Source organism: Mus caroli, unplaced genomic scaffold (genome assembly GCF_978045245.1).
Source record: "Mus caroli unplaced genomic scaffold, Mus_caroli_1 scaffold_4, whole genome shotgun sequence".
Classification (NCBI taxonomy): Eukaryota; Metazoa; Chordata; class Mammalia; order Rodentia; family Muridae; genus Mus; species Mus caroli.
In genome coordinates this window covers 13,081,108-13,095,785 of record NW_028227259.1, presented here as the reverse complement: position 1 = coordinate 13,095,785, position 14,678 = coordinate 13,081,108, and the positions used below count along the sequence as shown (strand labels likewise).

Sequence of the window (14,678 nt, the reverse complement as noted above, 5' to 3'; positions counted from 1 at the left end):
AAAATTATATCATTCTTTTAAACTTATTCAAGTTCTTGTGTATAATTCAAAATGATGCCAAATTGCATATGAATAATTTATAAATATATAAACACATAAATACTGAGAAGAGTAAACAAATCCTTTTATAATGAGATGATTGTCAGAAAACTTGTTTCCTATAAAGGTTTTTACATAATGTTCCCTCTCTGAGGATTTTTTTACCTAAGTTTTTCTGCATTTTTATTGACCCATACTTCTGCTCTGGGTGTTAGAGTTACTTTTATCCACTCTTTTTGTTTGCTAGGTTATAAGATACCTAGGGGTGGGTCTTGTTCTTTCGTGTAACTACTCAGAAACTGTAGGCATAGAGGTGATTGTATAGCCAGTGGCACTTAAGTGCATGTCTCAGAGTTTCCAAATATGCACTGTGTCTCTAGATCAGGAGGGATAAAGAAGAGAACACCTGGCTTCTGGCCCAAAATTCTCCATAGTAAACCACCCATCAACTGGAAAGGTGTAAATTAAATAGGTGCCACCTAATGAACCTGAGTTTGCTGATAATCTCACCAGATTTGTGTGGGAACAAACACAGGAGCCGAAATACGATCTGTGCACATAGTCACGCAGTCAAACAGAGTAAACCCACTGGCATCATGGTTGAGTAATAGCTCATTGACCTGCTGGCTTAACTTGTATGAAGACAGAATTTGTATAAATAGCCAAAGTTGTGCATTTGTTAGTAGGCCTCAGTGTGTGCACTGGAGAAGCCAGCCTAAAGATGAATATCTTCAAGATTTTCTTAATATGTGCAGGTGAGTGTTTGCCTTTAGAAGAGTGTGAGTATTGAAGAATTGGACCTGTGTTGGGATCCTTTTGATTTCAGTTAATATCCCTCAGCGTCCTACTTATAGTTTTATATTGTATGTGTGTATGAGTAAGGAGAAACATTTAATATGGCCTTGTGTTGTTTCACACAGGACTCATTTTGATATTTTCCAGAGATTTTTCAGAGTGTTATTTTCCTTTAACATCATTTCTACTATATTCTGCTATGTAGCTATATAATCCTATGATGCATTTCTTAAGCTTATGACTAATTTTCACACTGTGCTATGGATACTGTATATGCTCACTTATTATCACTTGAGTTGTATTTCTCCAAGTGAGTTTAACAATATTTTATTTCTGTTGCTTTGCTGTGGAGGTGTGGAGTTACAAATGTATAATGAATCACATTTAAAACAAAATAAAGTCTTTTTTCAGGATGATGAAAAACAATGAAAATGATTAAGTAGATAAAACCAGAAAAGACGTTAAACTGGTGTTTCAGAGTGGTGTTTCAAATAAAAATGTGATAAACTTTGTATTAATATACAGTTTGACTAAATGGACAAAATTCCTAGACTGAATGATCAATAAGAAGGAAAAAAATTAGTGCAATTTTCTCTGGACAGGAATAGTCATTGTGCCTGGTAATAGTTAAGTAGCCAGAATGAATAAAGAAATAATTTAAAGATAGAATAAGGATTGGATCTCAGCTTGTTCTTCAGCCAAAATTTATTATGTAGGGCCCAACAGAAAGCATGTATCAAAATGCCATTTAAAGGGCTATCCAATGGTGGCTTTGTTTCACATGCAGTCTTTTCTCCAACTGTAATCACAAACCCACAGAGTGACTGTGAGACAAACGTTTTATTTTTACTTTGTCCTTGGTTTTACTTAAATCTTTCTGTTGACACTTTAGTGTTTTCCTGTATTGGAGCAGAAATTCAGATACTAATCAACCCTGTGAATTTGCCTGAAAATGAGCTTCCTGGAACAGAACTAAGCCGTGCTTATGACAAAGATGTGGCTGGGAGACCAAATGCCTACCGCTTCCTGAATAAATCAAAAGATTTTGTCATCGATGCAAGTAAATTAATTTATCATTTATATATTTTTATTTTCTAAGTTTTAAAGTAAGACTCTTAAAATAATTATTTCGTTACGCTCCAACTGTGCATTTGAATGTTTGCTCAAAATTTGCTTCAGATAATTCCAATTCTTCAAGGTTTCCCCTCTGTTTTGCTCCACATGCAGAACTAGCCTGACAGTGCCTCAAGTGTTCTTTCCTGAGAAAATTAAATTTTGTCCATTAATGAACCTGAGAGTTGCTTCTTCCTTCGCAAGCGAAAAATGGCCCTTGAATAATGGGTGATTTGGGATATGCATTTTGAACAAATTTCAAGGAAAACAATTTGAAAATATTGTGACAAATAAATTGAAACTGTCTACATGAGAATCACTAACACATCAGTTAAGGCAAGGAACATACATCGTTTCCCACGTCTCTGGCAGCACCCAGCTCCCAGCCAGGTGGTTTGCAGTCTAAGAACCCGATGGCTGGATAAGAAGGTGCTCTCAGTTGAAACACTGAAGAAGTAAGAATTCGTGTCTCACAATTAGCCCATGGTCCAGGACCTCCTGAAAATACAGGTGATACTTGTGGAGGTTGTTGAAAGCACACCAGCTTGTTTTTAATCCATGATGCTTTTGTTTTGTTCAAAACATGAGTTTTACAATTACATATGAAATGAGCTAAGTGTTAATTATAAACTGAGTTGCACCCTATCGTAGCTATTGTCCATATTTCAGACAGCTGTTAAAAATGCACATACACATTTATTTGTGTATTATACTCAAGAAATATCAAAATATTGTCTGGTATGATGTTTATAAATGCAAGAAAATAAGTTTTAAAAATAGAAATAGCTTTATTTCTCAGTTGTGAGCATGTGTCTTCTTCAGAATGTTCTAGCAACAGTGGAGCAAGGTCCACATTTTATAACAGCCCCATTTCACAGAAGTCATTCCCAACTTCTGTTCATCAGCAGCCTGCCTTCTCTTTCTTCAATCTCTGAGACTTTGCATTAAACCTCAAATTTAGAATTCATGTATTATTGACTACAGTTTGATACTAGAAATCTTTCTGTGGCTTTATTATTTGTGTGTGGTTTTTGTAAAAGGGCATGTGTAGGTCAGAGTTTGACATGGCAGGTCTTTTTCAATTGCTCTCCACCTTACTTTTTAACATAGGTGCTCTTACTAAGTCTGGAGTCCACCAGATTGACTAGGTTGTCTACAGAAAGATATCGGAATCCTCCTGTCTCTGCTGTTCTTGTTCTGGTATCATAGGCTATGTGATTCTGCCCATATTTTATGTCGAGCTGAATACAGATCCGCAAGCTTGTGCAGGAAGCTCTTTGTCTATTGAACTATTTTCCCAGACACACGACTTTTGATCTTTCCTAGCCACATTGCAGCAAAATCTGCTCCTAAGACTCTTCAACTGCCTGCAAGTTGGTTGCAAGACATACATTTTTCCTATACGACCTCTGTTAGAGTGATAGTGTAACTTTTTCTTGGATCCCTGGTGAACCACCTATTAATCCTTTCATATACCTTGTTCACCACTTATTTATAACATGAATATATTTGCATCTAATTATGAAAAACATATGCACACTTAACCTCTCATCTCCCGTGGTCCTTGGTGTTACCTAAGATGGAAGCTCTTGCAAACAAGTGTTTATGCTTTTCTCTTGCTCCTCAGCGTTCCCTTCAGCTTATTCAGTAAACTAGACACATGCAATCTTGTTTACTTAAAGCCTTCAGTTCTGCCCTCAGTCTATGCCACTTTTGAAAAATCTATCTTAAAAAAGAATACTCTCAGGCTGGGCAGTGGTGGTGCATGCCTTTAATCCCAGCGCTTGGGAGGCAGAGGTAGGCGGATTTCTGAGTTCGAGGCCAGCCTGGTCAACAGACTGAGTTCCAGGGCAGCTAGAGCTATACAGAGAAACCCTGTCTCAGAAAGCCATAAAAATAAAATAAAATAAAATAAAAATCCTGTCTTTCTCCACCAATCTTGAGACATTTTTCTACCTCATAGCTTCTCCTCAAAAAATTTCATCTTCAGAGAGAACCATAGCATGTCTCCTGCTGATATTACTCACACTCCCACACATCTCATATCTCTGAGTCAGGAAGTGGGGAGTCAGCATACTTCTCAGTCTGTAAACCTGATTCCGGAGTGTGGCTTCGGTCCCCTTTGGAATTTTCCCGGCTTATTTTCAGCTCCTTCCCACACACTAGTAGTCATTTCCTTGGGGACAGGATTATGTCATTCATACTATTTCTTTCCACTCCATGTTCTGCCACAGGGTTTCTTCTGTTTCTTTGACCTTCACACTATCACTTATCCAGTGTCACAAATGCTGAATCCCTTGTGTGAGCCAGTATAAAACCCTGTACTCAAATCTTGATAACATTAATATAAATTGCTCTTCACATATCTGTATGGTTGTAGCCAGAATTGCATCTACATTCAAAAGAATTTTGTTCCTGAATTCATTTTTTTGTATGTGTGTGGGTCATGTACATATATATGTGTTTACATGTTTATAGCTGTATGTATTTATACAGATGCTCACACACATATGTTGAGGGGTCAAGGATTAATGTTGAATATCTTCCTTCATTGCTTTTGACCTATGTATGGAGGCAGGGTCTTTCACTTGAACTCAGAGCTAACAAATTTCACTAATCAAGCTAACCTGTCCCTGGAGGAACCTATTGTATTTTCTTTCCAAGACTAGGGATATAAGAGAGCTATGTCGGCCTAGATTTTATGCGGGTGTTGGGAATCTGAACTCTGACCCCTGAGTCTGAACAACAAGTTTTTAAACTATTGAGCAAACTCCGAGTCCCTTTTCTTTCCAGAATCTCAAACTCAGGTTATTTTTCAAACTCTTTAAAAAGAATTACTAATCACTTCTGTAATAATTTAAGCCGTTCTTATCTTAATAAAACTCACATGTCTCCACATGATATCTCACATCTTATTAAATAGTTCAGTTGGTAAAGAATTCTCTTCAGCATTGTTTTAAACTCTGACCTATTCTTGAGTAAAGTTCAGTATGAAGTATGAATTGAAAAAACCATAGCACTCTTAGTTTAATGCTTTAGGCAAGGCTATATAGTTTGGTCCTTGACTCATTTTATTTTATTTTATTTTTATTGTTTTAAGTAAAGTTATTTAAGCACACTCATCTTTTTCTTAAAGCTGTATTTATGTATATTTTATGTCTGTGGGTACTTTGCATACATGCATGTCTGTGCACCATATGTATACAATGCTTCTTTAATCCAGAAGAAGGTGTTGGGTCCTCTTCAACTGGAGTTACAAATGGTTATTAGCTACCACATGGATACTAGAACTAGAACTAGGGTCTACTAGATGAACAATCAATCCTCTTAACCACTGAGCTATCTCTCTATCTAGACCACTCATCTTTTGATTCTTATGACACTGTTTTCCTAGCCACACCTTTCCTCCACCTCTTCTTCCCCACAACCCCAGCATTTCTCTTCCTTATTATGTACACTGTATTATTTAGGGCTATATTGGTTTCCACCTACTTATTAGACCTAGCATGCATGACTTTACTAAAAACTTACCGAACTATCACACTACCACAGTTACTATGTATATTTGGATGATCACAAAATACATACCAAAATCCCAGACATTATGAGTGAACCCTAGTTCAACATATCTACTGCAAAGAGTGAACCCTAGTTCAACATATCTACTACTAAGAGAATAATTAATTAGATTTAATTATTCCAAGGCTTGATTAGCTTTTCCTAAAACTTCTCCTTTAACCTTTGTGGGAGTCCCATATATAATATATCACTCTTAAAAGACAAAGCAGCCCTGTACAAGAACATACAACCTTCAACTACCCCATGGCCTGCATCCCTTAGTACTTTGAAGAACATCATACACATGATGTATATTAGACTTGCTACTGTGTGCCCTTTAGAAAATGTGTGACAAATGTGGATTGCAGACTTTCAGCACAGCTTCTGTCTGATTGAATCCATCTCAAATGGCTGGGATTCTAATTCTTTGGTACATAATCTTCATCTTTGAAAAATCACTGTTTCAAGACATTTCCCATCACATCTCATGTGTTTTATACCAGTCTCTGAAACAGCTTTCTTGCTTCCAGGTTTTTTTTTTTCACTATTTTCTTTTTATTGACAGGCCTTTTATTAAAGAGAAAATATGGTCACTCACTAAAACACTTTGATGCATATCTATTTTATGTTTTATGTCACATAATTATATGATAGGTTTCTATTTTCCCAAGATAAAAGAAAAATTCCTTAAACTAATCCATGAGTCTCTTTAATATTTTCATATTCAAACATAACACTATTTGTTGCATATTTTATATGTTAGAGTCTCCTATACACAGCCTTCTTTCTCTGAACCTTGGCACATGTCATGACATCTGTCTCTATTCTTCTCCTGAACAATCCCTTCACAACTTTGATTTTTCAGTTGAGAAATAGATCAAAGACATCATTTAAGAATTTAGCCTGGCCTAAACTTTATATCATATGCTCTCTTATCTTCTTTTTTTGTTTGTTTGTTTGTTTGTTTGTTTTTGTTTGGTTGGTTTGTTTTTTTGAGACAGGGTTTCTCTATATAGCCCTGGCTGTCCTGGAACTCACTTTGTAGACCAGGCTGGCCTCGAACTCAGAAATCTGCCTGCCTCTGCCTCCCAAGTGCTGGGATTAAGGGTATATGCCACCATGCCTGGCTCTCTTATCTTCTAATTCCCCTCGTCCTATTTCTTTCCTTCTCTTCTATTCCCTTACTTATTTTTTAAAAGAGAGATTCTCTCTAAGTAGCCTGTGTTGCTCTTAAATTAATAAGCTCCCTGCTTTCTTTTTGGGAATATTAATATTATGGTGCTGTGACATCATGCCTTGCTCCCTTTATGTACTGTAAGTGTTTCTTTACTATCTTCTATTTCTAAGTTTATTTCTTGAGGGTAAGCATCATGCCTTTGATTCTTTAATGTATGTTCTACTACTAGTAAACTCACGTCTGTATTTCTAATTCTTAACCCAACCCTTTGTATCTACATGCTTCTTCTATTGTTCTGCTGCATAAAAATTATTTAAATTAGTTCCCTTGAGCTATGGTGTTTTATTTCTTATATTCTGCAAGTTGGCTAAGTGACATTTCCGATATTCCTGTATTCCTTCATAAGTATCAGTTCTGAAATTTTACTCAATTTTTTCTCAAAGAAAGAGTTTGATAAATTCCTGAAATGAGTCAATCAACATCTAAACACTCTTTCTTAATCAAATTTCTATTGCTGTGAAGAGACAACATGACCCAAGTAACTCTTATAAAGGGAGCATTTAATTTAGGCTGGCTTACAAGTTCAGAGGTTTAGTCCATTGTTATCATGGTGGGAAACATGGTGACATGTAGGCAGATATGGTGCTAGAGAATGAACCAAGAGTTCTACAACTGGGTAGGCAGGCAGTGGGAAGAGAGAAAGCCACTCGACCTGGCTTGAGTATGTAAAACCTCAAAGCCCACCCCCTAATGACATACTGGACATACATCATGGACTATATTGGGACCTATGGTTATTTTTGGTAATTTTTGGTAGTTGGGCCTTAAAAACCAGATTTTATCTATACGGCCTCTCAGAGGACAGCCATGCCAGGCTCCCTTCTGTAAGCACATAATAGCATCAGTAATAGTGTCAGGCCTTGACACTATTACTGCAATAAGGCCACACCTACTCCAATAAGGCAATACCTCCAATAGTTTTATTCTCTCTTGTCAAAGAATTCAAATCTATGATCCTACGGAGGCCATTCCTATTCAAACCACCACACTTTCTTTCTGTTATCTAAAATGCTGGGGGGTTGGGTGGTTATAGTTTATTATTGGTTAATTATATGGCTGTTAGTCCTGAATGGCTTTAAGGCATCACAGAGATGAATGACAAGGAAAAGTAGCTCACTTCATGGTCAGAGAGAAAAAGAGGAAGAGGAGAGAAGAGAGAAGAGAAGACAAGAAAGGCTGGGATCTCAAAATTCTCTTCTAGGACATTCCCTAATATGCTAAAGAGCCTCACTTTTGATGAATTCACTAACTTGGATTTTACCAACTTGGTAAATCACCAAGAAGACTTTAATAAATAAAACATTTTAGATTCAAACACAATTTAGAATAAAAAAATTTTAGATTCAAACATCAAAGGTTTTTGTTTGTTTGTTTGTTTTCATTAAACCTTGTCATCAACAAACATCATGGACTACATTGGGACCTATGGTTATTTTTGGTAGTTATTTTTGGTAGTTGGGCCTTAAAATCCAGATTTTATCTATAGGGCCTCTCAGAGGACAGCCATGCCAGGCTCCCATCTGTAAGCACATAATAGCATCAGTAATAGTGTCAGATCCTCCACTCCTCTGCCATGAGAAAATCTTAAGTTTGGCCCAGTCATTGGACCAACTTTCCTTCAGTCTCTTCTCCATTTTTGTCCCTGTAGTTCTTTTAGATAGGAATAATTCTGGCTCAGAAAATTTGACTGTGGGTTAGTAACCCTGACTATCTACTGGAGGTGAACTCTTTGAATTTCCTCCCCCCCCAAATGTTGGGCATTTTGGCTAAGGTCATCCCCATTGAGTCCTGAGTCTCTCACTGCTCTCATCCTTGATACTTTCTAGAGGTACCCCCCCATCACTTCCTACCCCCTCAAAGTTGCTTGCTCTCATTCATTCTCCTGGCCTTCTCTCCTATTCATGCCCCCAGTGCCTGATCCTGCTCCTCTTTTCTCCACCCCCTTCTCTCTCTCACCTAGACCTCTCTCTCCCTCTGTCTCCCGTGAATAAGTTTCTTTAAAAGACAGGATTATATTTACTATAAAGAAGCTTATTTGTTCAAACATGCTTATAATTTCTTAAAAATATCATATCTATAAAATATGCCTAATAACAAAAATTATTTGAACTGTCTTTATTTTTCTTCATTTCATCTATAGTATCTCTTCTTGCCTTAATTTAACTGATTATTTTAATGCTGAGAATTAGAGTAGTCTATCAGAAGCAATTTATCTCCTTCTAGAACGTAGACTTCTTGCTAGTAATTTTTTATCTTAGTTTCAGTTCAAAAATTCTGCAAAACCCAGACCTCAGGGGCTTGAGAGATGACTGTTGATAAAGTATTTGCCACATAAACATGAGTATTTTGAGACCAGACCCTTAGCACTCATTAAAAAAGTTGGGCAAGGCATGGTTGTCTATAATCTAGTGCTGCTGGGAACAGAAAAGCAGAATCCAGTGTGCTTTCTGGCTAGACAGAGTAGCCAGTCAATGCACTGAAATAAGCAGATATCCCATTCCAATGCAAGATGATAAGTGAATGAGGAAGACATCAACATTAGCTTCCTGTAACTTACTCACATCCCAACTTACATGTATATTCCACAGCCCTACACCCACATTCTAACACACATAAAGACCATATATCATGATTTTGTGGTCAGTTTATCATAAATGAAACTGGATATAAATTGTTTACTTTTCTTTGTTACTGGCAAGTAAATATAGGCACTGTAGTCATTGTTATCTCAGCCTCTGTGATCTCAGAAATAATTTTCAATGAAAATAGTTTAGAAAAAGTGAGTTGAATAGACAATGTCTATATCATTTATATTTCTTTCTCTGCAAGGAATCTATTTTTGTACCTAGTTTCCTTTTTTTTTCAAAAACAATTTTTATTAGATATTTTCTTCATTAACATTTCAAATGCTATCCCGAAAGTCCCCTATACCCTCCCTCCACCCTGCTCCCCAACCCACCCACTCCTGCTTCCTGGCCCTGGCATTCCCCTGTACCAGGGCATATGATCTTCACAAGACCAAGGGCTTCTGCTTCCATTGATGGCCGACAAGGCCATCCTCTGCTACATATGCACTAGAGACACAAGCTCTGAGCAGCGGGGGGGGGGGGGGTACTGGTTAGTTCATATTGTTTTTCCTCCTATAGGGTTGCAGACCCCTTTAGCTCCTTGGGTACTTTCTCTAGCTTCTCCATTGGGGGCCCTATGTTCAATCCAATAGATGACTGTGAGCATCCACTTCTGTATTTGCCAGGCACTGGCATAGCCTCACAAGAGAGAACTATGTCAGGGTCCTGTCAGCAAAATCTTGCTGGCATATGCAATAGTGTCTGGGTTTGGTGGTTGTTTATGGGATGGATCCCCCCAGGTGGGGCAGTCTCTGGATGGTCCTTCCTTCTGTCTCAGCTCTGGACTTTGTCTCTGTAACTTCTTCCATGGGTATTTTGTTCCCTATTCTAAGAAGGAATGAAATAGCCACACTTTATTCTTCCTTCTTCTTGAGTTTCATGTGTTTTGTAAATTGTATCTTGGATATTCTATGTTTCTGGGCTAATATCTATTTATCAGTGAGTGCATATTGTGTGTCTGTGACTGGGTTACCTCTCTCAGGATGATATCCTTTTCTTTTCAGTCATTTAAGAAAGATCCATAGAATTCATTGTGCAGCTTTGAATAAACCTTGTCAGTGTCAATTTAATTTATTTATATAACATTATATAATAGTTCTAATGAATAATTTTAACACTTTTTGTAAATATTCAGGTATATATTGATAGGTTAGTAGATTACTAGCTAGATTAATAGACAGTATTAAAATATTTAATTATCTCTTTATTAGATTCAGGTGTCATCACATCTACAAAAATCTTTAATTATGAAACAGATCCAACCAGGTTTCTACTTATCGTTGATACTGGAGGAATGATGAGACATGTTTTGACTATTAATATAATTGATGTTCCAGAACCTCCAGACTGTACTATTGACCCCCTCTTTTCTTCAGGCTCAGGTATGATTCTCATTTTTTCCCAATTATCTAGTTTCAATAGAGACCTATAATCAAAGAGATGATATATGCTATTTAATATGAAGATACTAATATTTGGCAATATTTTATTAGACAAAGAATATATGTAAATACAAACATGCAAACATATTCCAATATGGTTATATTCTCATTTTCATTAGTTTTTATGACAAAAAGCTGTCATGTTTCACCGAAAGTATTACATTTTGTTGACAATTATTTTCCAATAAATTTATTGTGATCAGTGCCTCCTCTTTGTTCTCTGTCATGCATCAGATTTGTTTAACTATAGAGCTAATTTATAATAAATACCATTTTCACTAAAAAAAAATCAGTGACAGACTAGTTCACATTTCTTAAAGTTGTTTTGATCACTCTGCCTCTTACTTTTTGATTTTAAGGAGGATACATGGCAAATAACAAGACTAAGTTATTGAATACTGGAAGTCTGAGGCTCATAGTTTGAACCAATGAGTCTAGGGTCCATTAACACTGCTCATATAGCAGAAATGCAACAATGAATAATTGACAGCAAGCAGGTGCATGCTAGTTACTTGTGAACACTGAAATTTATGCTTCATAAAGCTTTTTTGTGTCAAAAATATCTGTTTTCCTTGTATCGTTAAATAATGTCAGTCTATAGAAATTATCTTTAGTTCATAGACCATAGAAACAGGAACAGAATTTAGCAAGTAACTCATACGAATAAGTTTAAAGGTACATAGGATGGATAGAGGAAGATTGGTCAGCAGTTTGTTTCAATAATCTAGGAAGGATATGGTACATTTAGACCTAGGAATGTGGTTGGAATAAATGGAAACAATTGCCCTGATATGCTTAAATATTAAATAAGCTGATGACAAACTAAATAAAAAAGATCCTCAAGTATAAATAATAAAGATCCTCAAGTATAAATAATAAAGATCCTCAAGTATAAAAGGGAAACTGAGGAACAGACATTTAAAGATACCTGTGAGCTCACTTTGAATTTGATTTGTTTGTTACAGGATTAGGCAATACATTTAAATGAAGTCCCTAAACATGACAGACAAGCAATCTTCCATTGAATGACATCTGCAGTACAACATATCATATTTGATATGCCCTTGTTAAATATATCAAAAGACAGATTTAAGTTAGCAGTTGAGCTCAGAGGTCTTGTATAGAGCTATGAAGGTTTTGTAATTGAAACCATGTATTTGGATGAAATCACTCAATTACAGTGGGAACTTAGAGTAGAGAAGGCATATGGCCAAACCTTGAAGAAATACACTTAATGACGTCGGGATGTAAGTTAGCCTGCCAAGAAAAGAAAGAACACTCGCAGTCATGGTAGAGAAAGGAGGGAGTTATACCATCTATGTCAAGGGAAAAGAACATGCCAGGAGCATGCCAGGTGCTTGCTTAGTAGAATTAGCATTCTACAGTTAACTCTAATGGAGAACTACAATGCCCATTTCTTTCCCCACAAACGATATAAGGAAGTACAGCTAACGAGTCTCGGAGCTGTCTTATCATGTCATAGGTATAGAAGCCAGAGTGTTGCAGGTTTATTAGTGAGTCTGAGAAATTAGCACAGTTCTTTAGAACTCTCAATATGAAATTGAACAGAAGGCAGTGGCTGGGTTAGATGGGATTGCAAGACTCTTGTCTGGCTTATTTCTTTTTGAAAGAAGACATTGTGGTAATTCATAAACAAACAGAGAGGATTCATTTGGCTGGGAGGTTGAGCTCACATGAAGTGAAGTACAAATGGGTCAGATAAAAGCACAGCTGGAATTAATGAAAGATCTATCAATGTGTTCATCTCTCTTCTAAACATTTATAGGTCTTTGTCTATCATTTTAATTTATTTTCTGTGTTTATCAAATTAAAAAATGCCTTGAAATTTTACATTTTCTCCCTTCAAATTATTCTTGTATGCTATATTCTAAAAACGTTCTAGTGACCTGAGAGTATCTACTTGAAAGACATCTTTATCACTGCAAGTAATGTGTAGTTCCATGAAAATATAATTTGATATACCTCAATTTTTGAAGATTAGATTATGAATTTGAACTATAAAATGCCTTTGGAAATCTGAAATTATTTTTAAATTTTGAAATCTACAAAGCAAAATCAAGGTTTCAATTTACTAAATGGGCTATATTAAATATTTTTTAAATGATTATTAAGATAAATTAGTATTTTTGTATAAGAAGGTACTTCTATTAGATTGCACTCAACTATTTCATTTACTTCCTTAAGAATGCTTGTTGGATTTAGGAATGGAATGTGTATTCCATAATGTCAATACAAAAGTAGTGTTTTACTTGCTTTTATTACTATGAAAAAGATGTTCCCTGACAATAATGTGCAGTTTGTTCTCAAATGAAAAAGTAACATGCATACCCGCTCTAAGTGGTATTTGCTGTAGATGTAATTAGATAACTGGGTTCTTTCCTTGTTTTGTTTCTCTTTCCTCTCATGGTGAGGAAGCAAGTTGCCGGATTCTCTCCTGATGTCCTATGTGCTCTTGTACCCTTTCTGCATCTCAAACTCTAATGACTCTTCAGACTGATGACCACTCGTTTCTTATTTGGATTCCCCTCTTGTCTATGACAGAATAATAAATGTGTTTTCTATTAGATATTTTCTTTATTTACATGTCAAATGTTATCCCCTTTCCTGATTTCCCCTCCAAAAACCCCCTCCCCTTGCTTACCAATCCACCCAATCCTGCTTCCCTGTCCTGGCATTCCACTACACTGGGGCATCAAGACTTCCCAGGACCAAGAGGACTCTCCTCTCATTGATGTCTGACAAGGCCATCCTCTGCTACATATATGGATGGAGCCAAGGGTCCCTCTATGTGTACTCTTTGGTTGGTGGTTTAGTCCCTGGGAGTTCTGGTGGTTCTGGTTGGTTCACATTGTTGGTCCTCCTATGGGGCTACAAACCCCTTCAGCTCCTTGGGTCCTTTCTCTAGCTTCTGCACTGGGGATCCTGTGTTCAGTCCAATAGGTGCCAGTGAGCATCTACCTCTGTATTTGTCAGGCTCTAGCAAAGCCTCTCAGAGACAGCTATATGAGGCTCCTGTCAGCAAATACTTGTTGGCTACCACAAATTCAAAGGTACTCATCTTGTGCAAGTGTAGTCATTTCATATATCCAAAAAGAATTCACTTAACCTGTCTTTTCCTGAGCCCATTCCATCAATCCAGGACATATTTTGTATAGGTTTTATGTATTTTTAAAGACCTTTTATTTCAGTGTTGTAAAGAGATATTTGAAGGTTTATGAGAGTTAGAGGTTAACTATTATCTTCCATGTTTCTATAAGGAACAGACTCTAGAAGATGTAGAAGTATTTTGTGCCTCCCTACTGGATTCTCATGTCATGGTCTTTCTTGCTGAGCTATAGCTGCTGCTAGTAATGCTACAGAGCAAAGCTTTATGGGGAAGGAAAGAGAAAAAAAAATCAGATCCCTGTCCTAAATTGTCATTCTTGTCCCACTATGATCCAAAATTCACATTAACCTAATTAATATTTTGTTTTAATGCAATTTTTTAAATTTTGATTTGCTTCCCAGCTACATTTGAAATTGCTGAGGACTATCCACTCTTTCAAGCCATTTGTAAAGTGAATGTAACAGATGAAGACATTGCACATGGTGACAGGCTGACAGTAGGTGGCCATTTTTGTGGGAGATGCATATATTTTCACAGCAGGCATGCAGGGCATAGTGTCTGAGACATTTTATAAGAATAGACAAATTTCAAAAATGAATATATGTGTATGTGTGCCTATGTGTCTGTGTGTTTCGGGGTGTGATTTTGATACTTTGCAAAACTAATTCATATGTCTCTAAACTACAGAGGTTTCTTTTCTCAGGATTGATTTATGGTTATAAAGTTTTTCATAGAGTTGG

The 14,678-nt window shown here is 36.5% G+C and overlaps 1 protein-coding gene across 3 annotated transcripts in view; it reads left to right on the top strand.

Annotated features, from left to right (window-relative positions):
• The first annotated feature begins 640 nt into the window (after window positions 1-640).
• Window positions 641-14,678, top strand: part of LOC147004925 (cadherin-related family member 4-like) — an 89,393-nt gene continuing 75,355 nt past the window's right edge. For all 3 annotated transcript variants that reach the window (XM_085836101.1, XM_085836100.1, XM_085836099.1), the window contains exons 1-4: window positions 641-794; window positions 1,727-1,894; window positions 10,581-10,751; window positions 14,340-14,434. In XM_085836101.1, the coding sequence (XP_085692227.1) occupies window positions 761-794; window positions 1,727-1,894; window positions 10,581-10,751; window positions 14,340-14,434 (468 nt within the window). In that variant the 5' untranslated portion in view covers window positions 641-760. The remainder of the gene's footprint in view (window positions 795-1,726; window positions 1,895-10,580; window positions 10,752-14,339; window positions 14,435-14,678) is intronic.